General features: G+C 39.8%; 1 protein-coding gene across 1 annotated transcript in view; it reads left to right on the top strand.

Annotated features, from left to right (window-relative positions):
* LOC147752531 (uncharacterized) overlaps nt 1-22,602 on the top strand; it is a 61,347-nt gene extending 38,745 nt beyond the window's left edge. Inside the window, exons 2-4 of the mRNA XM_086971327.1 lie at nt 8,050-8,130; nt 17,139-17,216; nt 22,247-22,602. Of these exons, the coding sequence (XP_086827453.1) occupies nt 8,050-8,130; nt 17,139-17,216; nt 22,247-22,329 (242 nt within the window). The 3' untranslated portion in view covers nt 22,330-22,602. The remainder of the gene's footprint in view (nt 1-8,049; nt 8,131-17,138; nt 17,217-22,246) is intronic.
* Nucleotides 22,603-23,240: the final 638 nt, after the last annotated feature.

The following is a 23,240-nucleotide window of genomic DNA, read 5'->3' as shown; positions in this document are numbered from 1 at the left end:
AGCAGCAAACAGACCCGTAGCAAAAAAAAAAAACCAATCTATTATAGGCACAATGTTAGCGCAAAAGAAAAGTATCGAATAAAATAAAGCGATACAAACAGAACAAGCCCGTTTCGTATTTTTACTTCGGTGCAACTGACGAGCCGCAGCTATCGGATGGCCATGCAGCAGCTGGTGGACATACATACAACAGAAATCACAAGAAGCAAATGGAAGATTATATATTAGAGTTTTTGCAAACTCATCGTTGGAGTTTTCTTAAAATAGTTCGTCTACCGAAGTACCAAAACGAAAAAAAAATCTATTACCCATACATATAACACCAGCAAACTAACCAATAAAGTTGGAGTGCTAATAGCTACTTAGATTAGTCGGACGAGAACAGAATTTCAAGTAACAGGAAGGACGGAAGGAAGGAAGCAAACAAAATCATTTTCACTCCAGTATCGAGACTTAGTATTATGATAAGACGTCGATCGTTTACGTACAAGTTGGACGAACGCAAAAGTTCACTGCCGGTAATCGTTAGCCAAAAGTTGACAATTGCTCAGCATTGAGCGTATGGACAATAATAGCTCAAATGGCCGACTACCTACTCCTAGAACTATGAGCGATACACGACTCCAGCTAGACATGAGCCCAACAATAGCTCGTATTGGCTAAGCCTTGTCGATCATTCGATCGACCGATGAAGTCCCGATGCCTCTCCTTCTCATTCCTCGAGCGGCTACACAGATACATCTCAATCAGGAAAAGTGTCTTTTTTTTTCTCTCCAACCTATTGCAGCTTACACATTTTCGCTTCTTTTGCCCACAAGCTTTCAAATAAATATATATATATATATATATATATATATATATCAAGCCGAGCGAACTGATTCTAAAAACAATTTGTTTTTTCTATTGTTATTACGTAAAAACGAGTTTGCAGCTACGTCTGTTTGTTCTTATCGCTTTCTGAACTACCTGACATACATATAATGGGGCGCAAAAGTCCTAATCCAATTTTAATCTCCTACTACGTTCGGATTAGTATATTCACTTCACTATGACGAAACTATCCGGGATACAGATGCATTAAATCGGCCACAGCGTCACATGGACTGTTCAATTCTTTGAAAAGTAGCTGAAAAATGCCCGATCTGCTTCAAGAAAACGTGATGTGATTTCCGACAGTAGTTAATTTAAGTAGTGTTATATAAATCGTCTTGTTTTCGTTCCCAGCGTTTGTTCCGCCGACTACGAGTTGAATAGAATTCGTGCTATTATATTAAAAGATGTAGGTGTTGTCCTACCAACGTAGGCTCGGGGAGGTAGAAAATCAATGAATATATATGTATATTGCTGCACGCATGCATTTTTGCTCGCTTTTGTGCACCGTCATACTTTCTTTGCTCATCGCCCAGTTACAAAAATACATTAAAGATCCTTCCCGTGTAACCAAACCACAGAAGTAGTTTTCGACGTATGAAGTGTATTTATGGAACTGCCCTGACGGCATCATCGCTCGGTTCGCCATTGTCATTTATTACAATTTCCAGTAGCAGCACAAGTTTCAATTGTACATTTAACTTTAACTTAAAGAAATGAGTGGCAATGGCAGTGATAGTATAGTCCGAGGAAATCATTGATAGCACTAGCGGACGTTAAAGTGCATTTAGTAGTACAATTACTTACTGGAGTGGGTCGATGAAAAATAACTTGGGCGACCATATGCTACTGCCCTGCTTAAGCTTTTGCCCTTCGGTAAAGCTGTTTATATGTTTGTCTATGTAAATTACTATAGCGTTTAGATGAAGTGAAGTCGATAATTGACAGCTATCGTTGCTCCGATTGCCTTTAGGTTAATGTCGGGCCCTCCGACGGGAATTGCTGATCATATTATCACTGACAAAATGAGTCACTGCCTTATTGGCTCCTTTAATCATCGGCTCGTATGTCCACCATAGCCATCTAACGCCTGTTGTTGATTCTGACTAAAAGTGTCAACTTGCGGTCGCCTTCGCGACATATCATTCTATTATTATTTCTATCATCATACCGCACAATAAACAAAAACAAAAAATCTCGACACAGATAACATGAGGTGTTCTTCAAATATTCGATAGGATTCAGTAATTGGGTAAGAGCCAAACACTGATAGAATAGGTTCATAAAAACGTGATTTTCCCTAGGAGAGAACAGTTTGCTTATGTCTGCGTCCCGCCCCCTGACAAAAAAATAACGTATTGAGAACTTAGTGTATCTCTTGCGCATAAGTTTACGCCACGACTCGATGAACTAGGTGTTTGAAACGAATTGGGACAACATTAATGTCCCTTGTTCATAAACGAGATCCAAATAAGCCTCAATTCAATTTGAGGTCTCCTTTTTAGTTATCAATAAAAGATATGTTTGGACGTTTGGCCTACACACTAGGAGGCCAAACTACAGGATCACACACTCATTTTTACATAGTAACTCAAACCACTAGAAAAATGAAAGTACTATCATACTCGTACGACATAGCAGGGTACAAAGTATAAACAGTAAAAGTATAGTAAAAAGCTTACTCGTCAACGTTGTCTATGCCACGAGTTCTAAACCTTCAAGTGTAAAATGAGCAGACCTTTCATTTTCGTTCACAGTGTAAAAATGCTCGATGTTGATACGATGCCCTAAGACCTAAACATCGCTGTCTGCAGGCGTCTCTGGCATCGGTCCGTGTTCAACTTTAGATTCTTCGAGTAAAACTTATAGGTTGCGAATTTAACATATTCAAAAGAAAAGAAGGCATATTTGAAAGAAAGAAGGTTAGATCTGAGCCCCGGGTACGTTAGATAGGCGCACGGAGGCGTTTTCCGGACAATAACTACTTGTCTTCTTCAGAAATGTATTCTTAGTCAGTCAGATATTTTTTTTATCTAGGTAGAAAAAGACAGGGCGATAGTATTTAACATCTGTTGTTATCTAGTGGCTTTCAGTGGTTTATTCGACCAGGTGTTTTGCTGGCATCTAAGTAAATACATTGGACTTGTCTCATTGATTACATTAAAAGACCATCCTGAGGCGCAACAGTCACGTGTCGGTTTTGGGTTGTATCCGATGAATTCCTGTTGTTCTTTAGGTAAGAATATATTAATTTTCAAATAATTATCTGTAATATTAAAAGGCTCTTTTCAGTAGTGACAGTGGACGAGTTGCCCTTTTTTAAGTTGTAATAATTGGGTCGTATATACAGTAATTTACAACGAATTCAAATTTAGGCGCCAGCAACAACCATACGTCCTTGTTCCCGAATATGCTTAGCCAATCAACCCGGCGCAAATTTGCTCGTGGGTCATTCGTACTGCTGAAAGCTTTATGGTCTAACGTTCCGCACAAAAGGCAGCCACGGTATCAGCGCGGTTCCCAGCACAATCGAATGAACTCCGCGCTTTGTCACAACAATTTGGCGGCATAACAGTTGTTTCGCTGGATATAAAATTTAAGGGTCAAGGACATTAATTCGGAATTTAAATTCGTTTATAACTCTGTGATTCCTTGTGGATAATGAACAAGCGTTTCTGTCGCTAATTTTTCAACTTTTTGCTTAAGAATTGAAGACAGCCTGCTATGTCATATTTCAGAAGGCTCAAGCGCATAACATAGTGATTAAGTCTCTCAATTTTGCTAGCCTAAGAGAACAGATGACTCATACCTTAGATTTTCAGCAGCTGAGAAACATCAAAATCTTAAGATCATTTGTGTACTCTGATGGGTCGTAGCGCCTTTTCACTATATTTTTATCTTGTCTTTCCTGTTCTGGTGCATTCCCTTTACCAGTCGGATACTCAGTCGCAATGCCGTCGTGCAATACCGTGGATTTTAAGTAACCTATAGATCTGTATTATCATATTAGGGAAAACTAGTTTTCTTCTCTTAACAAGGATATCAGATAAACGTAGGCCGTGCAGACGAACGGCCTATTGAAGATACAAACAAATCTAACCTGGACCTTCCCTTTTGAGCTGTTTTAGGATTTATGTCTGCATAAAACAGATATTGCAATGAAGTGTTTCGGGTGTGATAGAAATGTCATTGCTGATGGTCATGCTTATTCAACACGCCACCGTCTACCACAATTACACCCTAAACTTAAGGTTTAGCCAAAATGTTCTTTTGTCGATTCGCAAAGTAGGTATAAAGTTTAAAAGGTGGCTTTCGACGGCATGAAATTTCAGCTTGACAGTGGGCAAAAGTCCCTAAACATGCGTCAACTTTAAACGCCCAAGAATGGCTAAAATGCTCGAAAAGACAAATCGGTGGAGCCTACTTGGACGAATCCTTTATTCCTCAAAGTGACTGTTTGTTTTCATATAAAAAATCAGGCATGTCAACAATGACCTTTCTAACCACTTTGATGATTTTTTGAATTTGCTATATCTAGGCTCTATCAAGCATCTCCAAGCTTGTTTCATAGATATATTTCGCGGATTTTTCTGAAGCCTCATGGAAGCTGGCATCAACGTAGACCATCGGTTTTAGGCAGAAAGTTTTTAATATCGGCGGCGACGTTCATTTTAATATACCTGAAAGCATTACATACTAGCTGTCCTTAGCTCGAATAGATCGATCCAGGGTGCGCTCGTATCTAGCCATATATGTACAGTAGTTTAAATACAAGATCGCAAAAGTTCTACAAAAGTAGACCTTTAGGTAATTTCAGTGATCATCAGTAATCGTTTAAGATATCCTCACAATACTTGGGGCTGAACAATTGCGATTCGACGATAGCAATGCAACCGTTCTAACAATCATTGCTAGAATAAGGAGAGGCCATGAAACGTCTGGGAAAGTATGTACCATTCGAGCTAGCAGCGTACCTCTCGAAGAAAGCATGACGCCTAACAGATAGGTGTAAAACGAATTTCGCTATATTGATGCGCTTTACATAAGCCATTTTTCCAACGATTTTTTATCGGTTACTATATACATATATTATGTGTAGATCAAATATAATCCGACTAGAGCTAACGGGGTCAAGCAAAGACACGAAATGCACCTTCATGAAACCTTTGAAAGACAGACAAGCTGTGTTGGCGTACATATGCTCTCGAATCGGCTGATGCTTCTGAGGACACTGACCACCAAAGCAATGCTGAAGTATTCATCGTAGAACTTTTCATAGCAGACATGTATTCCTTCAATTGTGCTGTTTTCGACTGTCGAATGCTATCTTGTTCGTCCTCTTTTGTACCCGACCGGTTAGATATTTCATTCAACGTATTTCCCGAACAAGTTTGCCAACACGAAAAGGATCCTGTTTAACACTGTTTGAGCGCCAACAATATAGTCCATTTGTACGCTTTCCTCCTATGAAAAAACTACTAGCTTCAGGTCTGCGCAGTGGAAACAATGGTAAAAAAGGTGCAGGCAAAAGCCGCGGCGGTACAAGAAGCATACAGCGTAGTTCAGTTAAATGGTCCTTTGGGCAAAGGAGGAACTTGTTGCATCGCACGTACGGCTACAGGTATATGGGACATTTGGAAAAAATCTGTCATGGGAATCACATTGGAACTGAATTAGCACATTGTAAACGCTGTTGAGTTCGCGTTGCCAAGGTCCCGCAATGGAATTGATTTCGTATATGGATTCATCAATTGGTGGGAACGTTCAAAGATGCGCAGAACCCGTTTATCGTTTCTGTGGCAGAAGAGCAGCTTTGCGATAGCAAATAGAAAAATCGGCGAGGCCCTTGGAACAAGGAAGGTTAACGTTGGTGAATCCCACAAACATGATATGGAAAGGTTTCAAATGCGTCCAAAGCAGATATATCTTCACCTCGTGCTTTCATCGTCTACAGACATCGCCGACGGAAAGCAGTTTAATAGCCGATACATACTCTGCGTTACTGAAGGCTAAAATCTGACATGGCTACAACACTGTCAACTAACCATCTAGCGCCAAAATAAAGCCGTTGTTGGAACTATCGTTCAGGTGTTCGTCGCATGTTAGACAATAAAAGCATACCAGATTCGAAAACGTTAAGGGAATCTTACCGAAAAGCGAAACATAATAATCGTAATTTTATTTCAACAATTCCTTCCTTACTCAGCTGATATGCACAGAATTTTTTTCTAATGGGAGAATATCTTCGCTTATGTGCGTTTACGCTTAGCGTCTACATTCATACCCAGTTACAGATTGTGGGGAGAGATTTGGATTTTTTGGCGTGGAATCGTGAACGAACCGTAGCAAATGTTGAGTGTCACTCTATGTGGGAAATGCGTATTTATGCGAAAAGTACGAATAGATGCTTTAAAAGATATATATATCAAAGAAACTTGAGCATTTTCTTATCCCCAGGGGGTAAATATCAGAGGTATACATGTTTTGTTGTAGACGTATTGTTGCCTTCTATTCGAATAGGGCATGCGTGAATTTTGCCCGTCAACAGAGTCCGACGATCGCATATCCCGCGCAGTACTGTTTGCATATGATCTACATGGTAAATAGCTCGTGCAACTGATACAGCCTACCTTTTTCTAAATGTTTTTACTTTAGAAACATCGGGAAAAGAAGATGACCTGCTATTCAATACTAATGAAATGCCTCAATAATACTTATGTCTAACTATAAGCTTGGCGGAAGCAAACGTTTATCTTTAACATATAAATTATTATCCATCATTTTCTATATCGTTCATTATCTCTAACGTGATATATTTCTAAGCTTCGACGAATAGAATCCAAGAGACCAAGGTAAACAATTGAGAAATTTTAAATTCCTCAAAGATTGGTCGGAGCGGTGGATTTGCTGTATACATGATTTCACTGTGGGAACTCCTACAAGGCCCACGATGCCCTCGCAGCCAGTAACCCTACATAATGACAGCAAGTGAATTTTCAAAACAAACAATACCCCTGACGGGTACGCCTGTACGACAACCGCGTGTCATTTGTGTGATCACTGATAATGTCGACCGAATACCTAGCGAACAAAGTAGCTTGCCTATTTAGGAACTATTTGCGCATGGAAACCCACAGGCTAGCCAACAAGGACACCGTTGTAGAACATGTGCTAATTGGAAGGACCAACACGCAGTTTAATAAGCGCTTTTATATTAATCAGGTTTTCGATTAAAGCGAAAGTCGTGCGTTTCGTGAAATGCAACGCTTGCAGCAGGACCTATAATAGAAAAATCAACATAACTACAATCGAATATCAATCAAACGCTTAAATTGTGGCATAAGCTAGATACAAATAGGAGTATTCTTTATAATGGTAGAACAGCTAAAGCTATTAGGAAAGAACGAGATTTCAATAATGGGCCCTTGCACAGCGGTACTGTACAGAGTAGGAATTTTAGGGGCAACCAGTTGTACTTCCTAACATGATATTGTGCGGCTTCTTATATGCGCGTACGGAGAGAAGATGACCGTGACTGACCTCTCATAAATTTCTTCTGAGAAAGAATCATCATGTTGCAGAGCTGTGAAAATATGGATGATCACCAACTTTTATAGATCAATCCATAATAAAGTTCCGTTTCTCAGAAGCAAGCTTAAAACTGGCAAAGGCCTATTTTGCCTACAGTTACGCTGATCTGGTCTATTGGTCAGCTACGTTAAACTGTGGTGACTCTCGTTCAGTGTTGAATCTTTTTAACAATGATCTTTGAAGAATTTTCTCTGTTGCTTCTTTATGGAACCGATTTTTACTCTTTCAGAATAAATCCGCACGACTGCGTCTTTTGGAAAAGTATACAAATTTGCATTTTAGTGTTATATACATTATCGAACTAGTGTATTCTCAATAGAAAATCCATTTATCAATGTTGATCGGCTGATAAGTTTTTGAAGCTGTACGCATATGTATAGTATTCATTTAAGCGGTTTCAGTTGACTGTTAAATTTTTTTACGTCCTTGAAAATCGCTATTGAGTGAATCGGCCGAAATTTTACTACGTATTTCTGCCGTATATCTGAACGTTTAGTTCCATTCTAACGGTCGCCATTGCTCATCTCAGGAGTACCGATGCTAAAGAAAAGTTTGCATAACATACTATTGTCTATTGTATCATTTCAGGACTCAATAAAGGATCAGACAACGAGGATAATCTGGAAGAGGAACCAGAGGTGAAGAATTTAAAATACTGGGCAAGTAAAAGTAAGTGGTCGACCTTCTTTCGTATCCCGTACTCTTCACGCACACATTTATAATATATAAGAGACCATACGGCTTTACTGCAGCATGTTTTCACGTAGCCGTGTACACACATGTATATCTGATATAACGGATGCGTCCTTCCGACTCGAAACTCGCCCGTCTTTAATCGTTTAAAATCATCCAGCGACCGTGCTGAATCGCTCACAGAAGGATTCGTTTTGTGTTAGATGATTAAGAAGAACGTGACTGAAGAAAACGGAGAGCACATATTACTGATTATGCTTTTACTGATATTTTAGATTTAAAGAAAACTTTCATTAGAGAGAGACACCGAGATCCTATGTTGTTAAAGCATGTTCGTTGGCTAGCTTTAATAACTATGGCAACAAACATGGCGTTTACCCTCACATAATGGCACCATTACACAGTGATTGTTTGTTACAGCGTTCGACGACGGTTCTAGGAAGTTTTCGAAGAACTTACGCCAAATATTCGACAGTAGTGAACGAAGCTGTTACGCTCAATTAACCTGCATCAAATTTCGGGTAAATGAGAAATATTGAGTGTTGGAGTTTACGCTCTGCATTACAGCGAACTTCTAGACAAAAAAAAAAATGCCAGGCAGTTTAGCAAAATTTTAATTAACAATTTGTTACCTCATTTCGCTGGTCAGTAGTCCATTCCGGAGACCATTTAGACAAGTGGCAGAGGGATATAAGCACTTTGTGCTCTATCTTATCTGGGCTCTTTTAGATATTTTTCAGAAATATCTTCAAGTCGAACGCACTAATAAGATTAATTCGATGAGATAAAATGAAACGGGATCCTTCATTATTACGAAAAATATGGGCTGGGCGATGAAGAGTTAGGTAGCTGATATTTTCCCACACCCGTATTTCGCAATTGTGGTCTTTTATGAGTTAGTAAATCACGACCGCTACAGGTGAAGTTAGTTAGCTGAGGCTACTTGCGGCATTTGTGCTCTATGTCTGTGTAAAAAGTTGATTTATTGCTACTAAGGCTTGTAGACTGACCCAGCCTTATATCAGCCTTAAATTAGTCCTTAATAGAAGGAGAAATATCTGATACAGGCCTCTATATAGGTTAAAGGAACAGTCATTGCACGATCAATCCGGCAAGAGGTTATATATATTGCAGTGACGAAGTGCTTAGATGCAAGGCTACCCTAGCTCTATTAGGAACGTAAGTAATCAAGATAGTGACTGATGTCAACATACTGAAGATGACATATTTCATACCCACAGTATTGTCTGCTCAATTTGGCTAACGTTGACTACTCCTTGATAACCGTGTAGTGTTTATTCATGGGATCGTTTTCGTTATGACATCTTCAAAGAAATTTTAGCTTCACTTTATTTGTTGTTATTGGTAGTTTTGAACTCGAGTGTGTAAGCCGACGGCGCGCGCGGTATAACACGTTTTTGACAATGGTGGATCTTCACTAGCTACGTGTCATGTTGATCACAGCATAAAGAAATAGCTTCTTTTTTTTCTCTTTCTTTTAACTAGAAAATACTTCACTTGGAGCATTAGTTTTATAAAGTTGCCACTTAGTCTAGCATAGCTAACTGGATTCTAGTTAGTTGTACGGCAGCCGAATGGCATCAGTATCATTATGATAGTGTATTTAAACCGGAGCCGGAATTGTTGTTTGTAAACTGTGTTGCGACTTGTTTCGGCGAACTCATGTTGCCGTAGCACGCGAGCCACGTTATGTCAGGGGCCCTAATTCGACCCTTCTTAAGACCTTGTTATTTAAGGTGCGCCTGACCTATGCCGTCGTAAATACTGAAATGCGAAATAGCCAGATTTTCTAAATTTCTTGACGTCTACCGAAGTACCTTTGTCTTGTATGCTGCAAAAGCAGAAAGACTTTAGCTCCTCCAAAAATTCACAGTAAAATTCGTCATCTCGTACAAAAACTAAGGAATCTCTTCCATACGAGTAAACCATGACCATACCCGAACGCCATAGTTCTCAATATCGTTAATTAGTATAACTAAAAAGTTAATTACCATCTCTTATTGCCGACATTTTAAGCGCTATCAGTTCTGTATCCGTCGTGTCAGTGACGAGTATAGGTTAAACATCACAAAACGAGTAATTTAAATCTTGATTTATTTATCTTCATTCCTTTACAATGCTCCTCTAATTTATTGTTTAACTTTTATTTGGTAAGGTAGACCATTGAACGCAATGACACCCACATTCAGATGTTTGCAATAGGTTCAAAGCCTCCCGAGTGGCTTCGTTTGTAGCTATCATCAACAGAAGAATAATAACAACTGTTCCTATGAGCACTGTGTCCCGCGTTCTTTCAGAATAAGCCCTGCACACCCTCTACCATTGTTATCACCTCTGCATTTCTTCCGCATTATCTCTAACTACTATTACATTATTAATATGACGAGGAGCCTCCCTACCCGAAGGCTTATGAGAATGAGCAGACAGCTTGCGCTGCTTGCTACCCACGCAGGCCAGCCGTGTACAGGCTCTTTTGGTCGGCCCACCGCCACCCCGTCTGTATGTCCTTCTCGTCCCGTTGTTAAAGAAGCTACATATACCTGGCCATCATTGCAAACACGACCGCCTGTCTCTTTATGTATTTAAATTAGATGAAAAACTAAAATTTATGGAAGCGTCACGTTATAACGGTTGTCACGCCAAATGATGACATCAATTCAGTTGTATACAAAATTAACTTCACCTCCCTTTACATAGCATATATATATATATATATGCGGTTAGGTCAGTCATCAGTTCGCTGTCCTATCGGTTTCTTGAACTACACGAGTCAGCCACGGAAGGCATCAACGCATTCTTCGGCGACAAATCACACCACTAAAAGGCCATGGTAAGCAGACGCACAGCAAGGGATGATCTGTTGATGTTTATTTTTCTCGACAAGCCACCGAATCGCACGAAATATCTGCCACTTTCGCCCAAATAGTGCTTTTTTCAATGCCCTAAGTGTCAGCGTTCTACGCTCTAGATTCAATGTTCTTATCACTATATGGTCGTCACCGTTTTTGCACAGCGTTCGCTTTCGTTTTTCATCTAGAGATCACTATCTCAGTCCAGTACTCGTTGCCGTCCACGCTCTGCTCCGCTCAGGTGTTCCGACACGTATGTGACGCCGTTGTAAGTATTTACGTGACACACTTTTTGCAACCCATACCCACTTTCGGCGGTAGCAAAAGTAACCAAAGAAACTGCTGAGCAAGCTTCTTGCTAGTAACTCTACTTTGGAATTGATTTTTTACCTCCAACGAAATTCACAATTTCACAGTAGGCTGTAATCAGTAGTACGCTGTCCGATGCAATAAAATGTCGTCTTCCTACCGAGAATCTCAGCGTTTCGCTAAGATGACTTGTCGACGCCACCCAATGAAACACAAGCTTGACTGTTTTGGCTTGACCAATTTACTGGTGACGGGCCATTTTTCGCAGCTCTCTTTCACCGCATTTGACACACATATAGTGTGGGACGGTACGCTAGCTTAGACAGTTGAACTAAGAGCGATAGATGCCGGCGATTCAGGCCTCGCGAATGACATATAATCGACGACAGGCATGATTGAATAGAATTATATGAACGAATAGACCCGCATAAGCATATTGCGAGGTGCACGTAGAAACTGCAACAAGAGTATACTGTACCATTGATGGTATACGACTCTGCATTTATCCGTTTGACCGTCTGTTCATATTGTTGCTGCTCCATAGGCAGAAGCAGTAGTGGAGGGCAAAATGTTTGAGATAGAAGAGTAGCAGCTATGCAAGAAACGTCCTACTCGGGAACAGAGAGTTACTTAGACTGAACATAAGGTAACCCCAAGCTTAGGGCTAGAGGCAGACTCAGCACTACCCCTCGTAGTAACGGTAGCTTCTGCAGAGGCAGCTAACGAATACCTACATTCTAGTCTAACTATGCGCTAGGAGCGGCGCGGGAAGATCCTTGCTGCGTCAAGACAGATGGACGGACAGACAAACATGTAGCTCTATTATTAATCAGCGACGTAATTGACGATTACATGAATCCCTCAGAGCAAATGTAAATTAGCATAATGGACAGCAAATTTTATGTGAATGTGCTTTCGAGCACACCTTTACCTTGTTGCTTCGAGGGTCACGAACGAATGAATCCGTAGACGCCTGAGCAGGACGAGTACAAGGTATAAGTGCATTTGTTGTTGTTGTAGGTGTAATCTTTTTCTAAACGGAATAGTGAGAAGGAGAGTCTTAGGAAGAACATACGTCCATTCAGAATACCCCACTATCCATTCACGGAAACACTTTCTTCCCAACCTTATTACTCCACCACGCCTGATATATTATTTGACCATGCTCGCACATACTGCTTACATTTGCGAGAAGCTTGGCGGTTAATGCTATTTAATTTTGATACATATCAGCTCTGCATTTGTCTGATACCATTTGTGTGTCGGTCCGCCGATCAGTTGATTGGTTCACTAATTCGGATGGTATACGGCGTCCACACGCATAGTCCTCTAAGGTACAAGAGCACTGATACCTACGGAATGAAATCAGATGTTGGATTTTTGACTTAACAGTATATGAAGGACTAAATAAGAAATTATGGATTCGGTTAATTGTGTGACAAATTTTAATTAATATTATGATTGTTAACACTAGATAGGGCATACGATGTGTGCTTAAGGTAAGCTGCGGGCCCACACAGCCACAAGACGATGTTTTTGTGCTTGCATGTTTATGTAATTGTTACGTAGTGATCACTGCGTTAGCTACTACAGCAGAGGCAATATTTCAGCGATTCTGGTCAGCCCAGCGCGTTCTAGTCGTAAACTCATAGGAAAGTGCACTCGTGGTTTAGAGTATATGTGATGAGCTTCGAATGAACATTAAGGTGCATCTAAACAACATTTCTTGAGAAGCTGTTCTGCTCTACTTCTTCCCTGTTCTACCTTGAATTTAAGGAACATGCGTAACTAAGAAGTGTCCTAAAACTAATTTTCTCCGACACTGTTGAAGTAATATCGCAGAGCAACATGCGATTCCAGCAGCTAAATTCAGATGAGGCTAAGTCTTATTATTCAAAGATTATTCAAGCCTGTATAAAAAAAAAAAAGTCTTTCGAACAAGAACTAAGGAAGGTCATTTTTTCAGCTTTGCGTCTGCACTGACAGCACACGGGCCCTATGTGTTTCGTTCACGGAATACGGCAGCCACTTTACTACTCAGAGTCAGTACTTGGGAAATTTATGGATATCAATGCACAAAACGGCACAAATTGTACTAGGGTTAAAGAATTTAACCTTGGGCTTTGATGCTTCGCCCGTACTGAGGCTACTACAAACTTAGAACTTTCGCAGGCACTTTCATTCTCAGCAGCGTTGTTTTTTGTTCTTAAAATCATATTATTATTCATTATTTCGCACTGGACTTTCTACAGCAAGAGCGCACAAGGGCAGTATAAAAGCTAGTTGTATTCTGCAACTTCGTCGTTTTTGTGATAGCTTCGTGGGTAACGTATCCGTCTGCTAATCCTAGGGAAACATGGTGGGCTGGGTTCGAGTCCGGTCGCAGGCGTACTTCATTTCGTGCCGGAAGCCAGCGGTGGAAGCATTTGCTACTGGGAGCGTTTTGTTACTCATGCATTGCAAGTTTATAGTACATATTGTGAGTGACTAGGTCGTTGGTCATGCTAGCTCGTAACTAGGGCTTGTGTACCCTAACTGCGTCCAAACTAGTAGCTATGTACTATAGTATAATAATACAACGGGTACTGTAGGTATATCGGGCAGCAGATGTAAGTCTATTATATAGTCTCATATCGAATTTTTGTGATATTCTAGTTAGATTAAGATTAAAGCTAGCGATAATCTAGTCCAAACGTCAAAAAAAACAAGATAAGCAGAATAATTGTTAAAATGAATGAGATCAATTGGAATAATCAGAGACTGTTCGTTGAACCTTTATAACTATCTTAATGAGCAGATACTTTTGAGAGATTTGTCAGATAGGGAGTTTGACATAAACGGTAGCTACATTTACTGCCTATAGTAAGCTATTTCCAACATATTATTGTAGACCTTTTTAGATTCATGAGGTTAGGCGGAGAACTCACATCTATCAAACTTATTTGCTCGGAATGCCATCATACAGGATGGAGTTTACGCTTACGGGTCCTGAGGTATCAAGGAGATCTACAGACACCGCTTTAAAAATGCCAGATTTTGTACGCATAGCGTCACTATGTGTAATTTATCGATTCTTAGTGAAAGAGTTATGCCCAGCATCTTGAGCCGAAATAAGCATCTGTGTGCGGACAAAAAACCCTAGTATATCTCGGCCTAAACAATGAAGTGGGAGTTGCCATAATTCATGAATAGAAGACGCCCGGATAGCGTCGTTTCGGCTCAAAGACAAGCATGCTTGCAACGTTAGCTGGGGAACAAGAATATGGTGACTGAAAAGCCCTATAGAATAACGTTACTCGTTTAAAAATATCACCTAAGTGATACGTTGAGGATCTTTTAGTTATGCAATATATTCGAGGCACTGAAGCCGTCTAACAATAGCTTGAATCTAGACTCGCTAGCAAACCTGCTTTTTTGCGAAATAATAGAATAACTATAAGAGGAAAAATGATTCTAACCTGATGGTTAGTCATCGTGTGAGACAAACAATAGCTTCTTTTACTCTACTGATAAAACGGGTCTTTCAGAGAACGACCGTTATCAAAACTATCCGTTACAATAAAATTTGATTTCAAGCTTTACTTACACTAAATTAAAATGTATTACATTAAAAAAAAGCATTAGAAATGCTCAAATTCAACCGCATCGAGTTAAACAATAACTGCATACATGAATGAATATATGGTACGCGTATTTATGCGCTTGTTTTTCAAGCCATGCCATGTCTGATGGTGGGGATCAACATATGAGTCTGTCTTCCACGTTCGCTTTTAGCGAACTCGAACGTAAACTCACCCTCGATGCAGGACGGAACAGATGGAAGAGGCTCACTATCCGCTGTTTTTTTTTTACATCATATCTAATAAAGGCTTACAGCCTTTGTAGAACTCACAATTGTCTCAAAACAGTCTTGTACTCTTGTCTTCCAGTGCGGACTTTAATTCTCTAGGTGGTGTTACTAGCTTTTTCACGAGGTTTACCGTATAGTCAATGTACTGTTTTCCACATTGCAACGTAATGCTCTGTACATTAGTTTATACAAACCGCTTTTTCTCTCTGTATTCGAGGTAATTTCTTTTTAGACAACACAGAAGTGCTGTACGTTAACCCGTTTGTTTTTCGGGCCCGGGCTTCTTTTTGAAATGCGAATAACGCCCAGCTACGCAGCCTCTTAAATGTTCAGGTTGACCTAGGCAAATCAAGCCACCCGAATGTCTAGATAACTTTCTATTTTTGAACGGGTTCTTAATGTCAATTTCTAACTTACTTCGAGTGACTCTTCCTGAACGTCAAGCGAGCCCTAAGCTCACTATCGTGCTGTAAGCCAAGTAGGACAGCGGTACGAAAGCACATAGATATACTACTGTCCAATCCGTCTATCTCGTATATTGAAAGCGCTATGAACAGTGGCTGTGGAACTTGTCATTGTCTGGTCCGACATTGACTTTCTTTGTTTATTTTTCTATGTCGTTCTTTATTGTATAAGAAAGTTTACATAATAACGTATAGAATATTCGTAATGTAAATTTTTTTAATAATCTAAGTCCTTATCCTAGTATAAGGCTAGTGCGAGCCATGTAGCCTTTGCATCCTGCCTGATAAAGCAACATGGCGACTGAGAAGTTGTATTTGTTCAGAAGCTAATGCTTTTGTGATCAGTCTGGACATGTGCACCTATAGGCCACTCACTAGGTATTGAATGGTAGAGGAAGTATTGACGGCCTTTCCAGTTCAATGGCTTTAAGGTCCAATATTTATGCTAATGGATTGGGTTGGCGTTGGTGTCATTTAAAATCAGAGATTTGTAAGATGTGCTAAAGTTCTTTATAGTACTTTTGTTCACACCTATCATAGAGGGCCTGAAGGAAATCTGCTTCCATAAAATCTGCTATATACTGCAATATTATTTAGCTGATTGCAAACGTTCAGGTGTCATAGGAATTGACAAAGAAGAACTTGCTCGATCATATTTGCATCTGTAAAACTTTATAGAAACGCAATGAAATTGATGATCGATGATGAAATTGATCAAATACGAAAAAAGGATTATTATCAAAGGTAGCACAAAAGTAATACCTGGAGTGGCGCCGGGAAAAGTGACTCAATGTACTGCGTGGGACTATAAAGGGATTAGTAGAAGGACTGGGATCCTTACGTTCGAAAACTAACTGAAAACTGGTAATAAGGCTCGTATAAGGCTGAAGGACAGGAAGTGTTTTGCCTTCCATCGTGCCAGCCCACATACATCTTTAGTTACCCGGTCGAAATTGAGGTAACTTGTACGAGCAATTTCAATCCACCCGTTATGTAGCTGCGATCTTGTACCATCAGAGTACCATTCGTTTCGGCATCTGCAGAACTCTCCTAATAATAGATGTAAACATTACTTGTTTCGTCCGGAAGCCCAAGAAGTTTCACAGTAATAGGATCATAATAGCTCATATTTAGTCTAACAGCATGAACTGTAAAACATTATTATGCTTTAGTACCTTTTCGACCGGTGAATACAAGTATACGATATAGCTTGAACACTGTGTTATCACATTCAGACATCACCACCTGCACTCGTTACATTCAATTAAGAGATACTGAGTTTGTTAGTCAATACTTAATCTTCTATTATATGATATTCATTCTAATTTTAAGACATTGCCTCTGACTGAGAGTTACGCAATAACACAGCGTTCATATTGGTTATGCTGTATCTGCCTCACTCAGTGATAGTCCTACTATCATATATATGCTATTATATATACATGTATCTATAGATATATTTCGAATAACTGTCACCTTTTTTCATTCCAGTTGGACATGTATTTCGGAAGGTTCGGCCAACAAAGAAGCGGCGAAAAACAAGCTATGGGTCACTATTTTCGTCCTTAGGTAAGGCATATATTAAGTAAACCTCGTTTCTGATATCCGCTCTTTGAGAGCTCATGTTGCACCTCAGATATGCACAAACTATATATATATGTATGTATCGAGCAACCAAATCTATGATTTTTGCATTATGACCCATTTCTAAAACAAATGCTTGAGTTATCGTTCCGGACGGTCATGTTTACTCAATACAACTTCAAGTCGGGCCTAAACCACTTACTAATAATTTCCAAGAAAATCCTCTTCGTTAATCTGCAGATAACTTTTTAATTATTATTTTGCGTCAATATAACTCAAACATATAATATAAATGCATTGTAAAATATCAATCGAATAAAGTTTGGATTAATATCAAACCAAAGATCCTGAAAATGCAGGGTCTCTAAACGGCCCAAATATCCGAAAGGTGCAAAAAGGCGTAAAAAGTGTAAAAGGGATTCCCTGTTAAAATCTATCCTATTCACCATTGATAACAGACTCTCTGCTCTCAGAAAAGACTATTTGTTTTTTAAACAAAAAATTACTTCTTGAGCCTCCTTGATGTATTTTCAAGCTTTTTCAATCTGAACCATACAGGGGACCTTTTAGTTTCGATGACCGAAGGCAGACCGAAAGATTTACAGCAGGGTACAGTTAAGCTTAAATTATTTATAAAAATTAATACCGAATGAACGAAGCTCAACAAACTACTTTTGGTAGGCTTGGATTTCTGACACAGAAATTAGCGGTCGTTTCGAGGAGTAAGATATTGACTATCGACAGAGTCGACCAAAAAAGCTCAAATAGTTCAATACTTCAACGCCTTCCAGGGTGTTTGTCGTCTTTGCCTTTTAAAGTTTTTGGCCCGCAATCGGCCCAAGATTCAATTGCGTTTGATTCTTTTTTTTTTTTTTGTGTATCTGAATACGTATTTGAACTGCACAGCTACTATTAAAAAGTTGATTGCGGATAAGAGGATTGTTTTGAAAATGGCTAGTGAGCGGTTTAGGTCCCAAGTAAAAGCTGTGACTGAGGTGAATCGTGGTTATGTTAGATGAATTTGTACTGAAACACACACACAAAAATGTTGAGATGCCTGTTTTCACTTAGGGACAATCTTCGAAACGTGTCAAAGGAAAAAGCCCTCATTGAGGGTCCGTATCCTGCCGGTGCTTGCCATACCCCCTGCTCAAAAGTATATTACGAACATGATGCCTGAACTAATCTGTCTGGTTTATTTATATATTTGTTTGTGTTTGTATTCACCTCTGTGGAATGTATTTTTCGACCAGTTTTTGTGGTCCGTTAAAATTAGATCAAAGGTGAACGTCATATTAATTTGGGGAATCTGATCTTTTTTTGGCCAGCTGTTGGACAATTTTCTAGGAAAGAGGAAAAGTTTATATCATAAAATTGATTACTTTTTAAGCTGTATGAAATGAGGACAAAAGCTGATTTGGTAAAAAAAAAAAGGATAGTTTTTTCTGTTTTTACCATTTAAGAATAAATCGGCGATCTTAGCTTGAAATCCAGTGCAGCAAAGTATAAAGATCACAAGAACATGGAAACAGGGAAGCGGGAATCACTGTAGTGGCAAAGTAAAGATATGAAAACCCGATTATTCCAACAGATTCCACTCCAAGGTAATGGAATAATTGCACGGGTTCCTGACACAAAATAAGGAGCTGAGTGGGTCAAGGAGATATTACCGCAACCAGATATTTTACAACTGAGAAAGGGAATATTGCAACTGGATACCCATAAAGGTACCGTTCCTGCAACCGGAAAACTATATTGGGATAGACGTTACATAACTGAAATCTATTAATATCATAATAAACCAGAATAGTGCGATAAATGCAGGCTGGTAACAAAACTGTTAAAGCTTCCAGTGGGAAATGGAGAGATTACGTGTACAATTGATGACTCTTCTTTCTCTCTCTTTCAAAATCTAGTCTCGTCACGCAATGCTCGCTTGGACGATGGCTAAATGCGAATGTATCGTCTGTCTGGAGCTGCAGTCGCCAACCAGCAGCAGTTAGACAAGTCTACCCTCCTAAGGTGCTTACATTAGCTACAGCTTTTTCTTGGAAATCGGGTACCTTCAAAGGGTCAATGAAAGCGCTTGCTTTCTTTGAAACCCCATTCAGTTCGAAACATCGCTGTTCACTAACGGTCCTTTGGTAGCCGCACCGGCGGGAGTATCTATATATATACATATATATATATACAGTCGGTGCTCAATTAGGTAGAGTCAAGTAAACTCAGTGGAATAGTTTCAACTTTCGAAACCCCCTACGCAGCACTAAAGTGAAATATTTTCTTTTAAAAATTTTTCATACATGAAAATAACGTTATTTTGCGCTGTACTAATACGCTATATGTCAATAAAGGAACCTGCCAACATTTTCAGACTTTTAACAAACAGTCTAATATAATCGCGAGTATAAGTACCGCTTCCTGCAACGGTGACTGCCGCCATACTTTGAGATGTGTGCCTCTGATGCAGTTTTCCATTGCTTCAGCTGCTGCTACTCGATAATGATTTTATTCACAAGCATCTAGAACATTTGTTTACTGTCCTTCCAAAAACCTGTGATTTTTACATGTTTTATGGGATTGAGATCTGCCCAGTTAGCAAGCCACAGAGAGCGAGTAGCCTAGAGGCACTCCGAGCTCTTTGGCAAGGCGTGCCAAAGAACCGTTCCTGCACCTAGAGTGATTTTCGATATCCTTAGCGTATTTCACCCACCCCAGTATTCCTTGTTGGAAATGTGTCATCCTAGTGCTTTAACCAAAGATTGTCAACTACATAATAACCTCCGATGAATGTTTGAACAGATCTGAAGGCGTAATGAGCGTTTTGTTGAGAATTTGAAATTTTATCCAGCTTTCAACGATCCAGTCTTTGACTTGACTTACCTAATGAAGACGGGCTCGCGTTCAACCTGGTTTTCTTGATAGGTCTACTAACCATTTTTGAATAAGCGGCGAAGGGTAATCTTGATACGTTGTATCTGCTCTAGAGGATGTTATACAAAAGAAGGCTTTTTTTTTTTGGAGTTCGTAAATAATCAAATCGTTCTTCCACCTTACAGTGTACGTTTTTCGATTCTTGACAACAGTAAAAGCTTTTCCCTCAGCTCTCTAGCAGCGGCGATGAGAAATTTCTGCAACTCTACGCTATGCACTTTTGTTTTGACGAAGCTGTCTGCAAATCAGTGTTGGGCTCCTTCTTCGACGTCTGTTCTTCCTCCCGTTCCACAGCATATTCCATCACGTACGGAAACACAAGGAATCATTAAAAAACATTTAAGCCGGCAGCATTTGCATTCGATGGGGCGACACACTCCCCGGCGGTACGTAGTACGAGATATCAGCGCGAAGTGTGGGCCCGCTGAAGTCCAGTTGGTTTGCAATCGCTGAAATACAAGGGGTCTGTTTTGCATAGTAGATCGTCTGCCAGTAGACTCCCGATGTAACGTCGAATAACGCCACAGTCGTGAGCCAAAAATCGTTTATGGATATCTCGTTTTAGCACTGCACGATTGGTTAAATTGATAATATTTGATTGAGTTAACTTGGTGTCGAAAAAATCCTGAGCATTCTAAGGCGAAACGTGTATTGTATTATCTCCGACTTCATTGGCAGATCATAGCGCGTCATGTTGATGAAACAAGTTATGGGTTAATGCCAAAAGGCAATTGTTCGTAGGAGGAAGACCGGCAGTTACATCTGCATCTAATTGCCACATTGGAGAAAGAGACTCGGGGTACTGTTGAGGGAACTCCAATGATTCAGGCATATAGCATAGCATGTTCGAGTCTCAAGTGCCTGCTGATATGGCCATGGAAAGGAATTATTGGTTACGGAACTTGTGGGGGCCGACGTAAGGCTTACGTATGCCAATGTGCAGACACACACGTACTTTAACCGAGTTGATATTTCACGTTTCGGTTTTGAAATGGTTTGACAAGAGCCATGCAAAAGGGCACTGCGGATCTAGAAATGGAAAAATATACAGTTCCGCCACCTTTAACCGAACTGCACAAAGAAAAAATAGGTGCATCTGTAGCTTACTACATGCGTGTCGATATAAAGACTATCAAGCACAGGACAGACCTATTATCTTAGCGTACTAAATGAGCCGTGTGTTTTCATTATTTTAAGGAGGAAGCAGGAGTTACTGATAGCTAACATTAGTAGAGAATGATCTTTTTTCTTTTTAACTATTTTTACTTCCATTGACGTTATTAAGCCCTGCCAACATTGGTTACAAACTGGGAAAATTAAGCCTAGGTGAAAATACGTCGGCAATCTATTAACAAGCTGATATCTCAATACGAACAAAGTAATAAACGTCAATAAAATAAATTATTACTCCAGTTAAAAAGTAGACTTATAGTATACCACGCTTTGGGTCAACTCAGTACATAAAACAACACTCGCATCCATTCGGTCGAAGTTCCGAAAAGTTACTTCTGATTCTTCATCTATGCATCACAATTCATACACACGAGACGTATGGGCGATGTCGAAGTCGATCTTTTATTGAAACACCCCAGTCACGTGCTAGTATTTGCTTAAAAGAAACAACTATGGCAGACTCTAGCTTTCCTGTGCTATTGAAAATATGCAGACTAGGACAATGTACAGTCTACGTAAAATTACGCTTAGCTCTCGTTGATTTCTGGTCCTTTGGTAAATCATCATGAGAACTTATTCATGAACAAAACTTTTACTGCGTTGCCTGACTAAACAAAATCCTTAAGGAAACGTTTTGCCCGGCTGTCATTAATTGACTACAGACGCTGATCTAATGAATTGTATCGTTTGGTATACACGTTACTTCTGCTCTTTTTGCCGTTTTCTCAATTAGTTTTTGCTATGTATATATCGATCATTTGACGAACTAAAACGTGCTTTATGTTAGAAAATAAGACAATGTCTTTCTTAGAAACATGTTTTTTTTCTCAATGTAGAAGCGATTTCAGGAAGACCCTAATTCAGTTTTTCTAAATCTACATGTTTTTATTCTTCTTTATCCATTTCAGGTGGTAAGTGGATCGCACGAGAAAAAAGCGCTAAAATCTTGTTCCAGGGAAATGTCCGCTTAACGCCTCATCGTTTATTTTAGGCGCGAATCGGTGCAGCAATCAAGCGGGCATATGTTGGCCATCCTATATAAACTTTTTGATATGCTTGTATGTAAAGCAGATAGTAATTGTATTACCTTTAAATGGGCCAATCGAATTGTTTTACTTAGATAAATGAAGAAAACGTATTTAAACGAACTTGGACGAATCTGTGGCATCACCATTCATCGGAAATCCTGCAGTTGAGTGATGTCCTTAACACAGAAACATCGTGTTCCCCCATTTGGTTCAGTTGTGTACATTCATCCTGTATGCTGTCGTCGGTATCATGCATAAAGTGCATTATTAATTAAAAATTAACATATTTCCTGAGATTTTCTCTCAATTTTCGCTCACTTTAAATAATCGAGCTATGACTGAACGGTAAACGACGTTAAATGCAAATATAAGATCTGCGAATATCGAAAGGAGCTTTTCGATCTTCAATTTTCTAGGACGCATCGCAAATGTCGAAGCGTAAAAGCTGTATTGGTTCGGTCGCAAGCTACACTTTAATGAGCCCTACTGGGGACTCTTCAACCGGCCGACTGAATTGGGTCTCAAACCGATTTAGATTAGCAGTATCCATAGTTACTGGGCTACGAAAAACGGCCCTTAGTTACAAAAAGGAAAAAGGTCGAGGCGAGTACAGAAACCGCCGAGGCAAAACCGAGCCGCAGCTCAACAAATAGGGGGCTGGGACGAAAATTCTAAACGGTTACGTTATACGCTAAGCGGGTGGTCTGAAAGTTGCAATTACTTCTGCCAGTGGTGCCGCTAATTGTGGCTAATGGTAAGGGTAACTAATACATCCTACCCCATCCTCTGTGACTAGAGAGGTACGTCTCCATCATAATGATTTTCAACGTCATCTAACCCCGTCAGTTGGGGCCGTACTTTCAGCTCGCGTTTT

The sequence above is a fragment of the Varroa jacobsoni genome, unplaced genomic scaffold (assembly GCF_002532875.2).
Source record: "Varroa jacobsoni isolate VJ856 unplaced genomic scaffold, vjacob_1.0 scaffold_1187, whole genome shotgun sequence".
Lineage (NCBI taxonomy): Eukaryota > Metazoa > Arthropoda > Arachnida > Mesostigmata > Varroidae > Varroa > Varroa jacobsoni.
The sequence above is the reverse complement of the archived record's forward strand: the minus strand, read 5'-3'. Positions and strand labels throughout refer to the sequence as shown.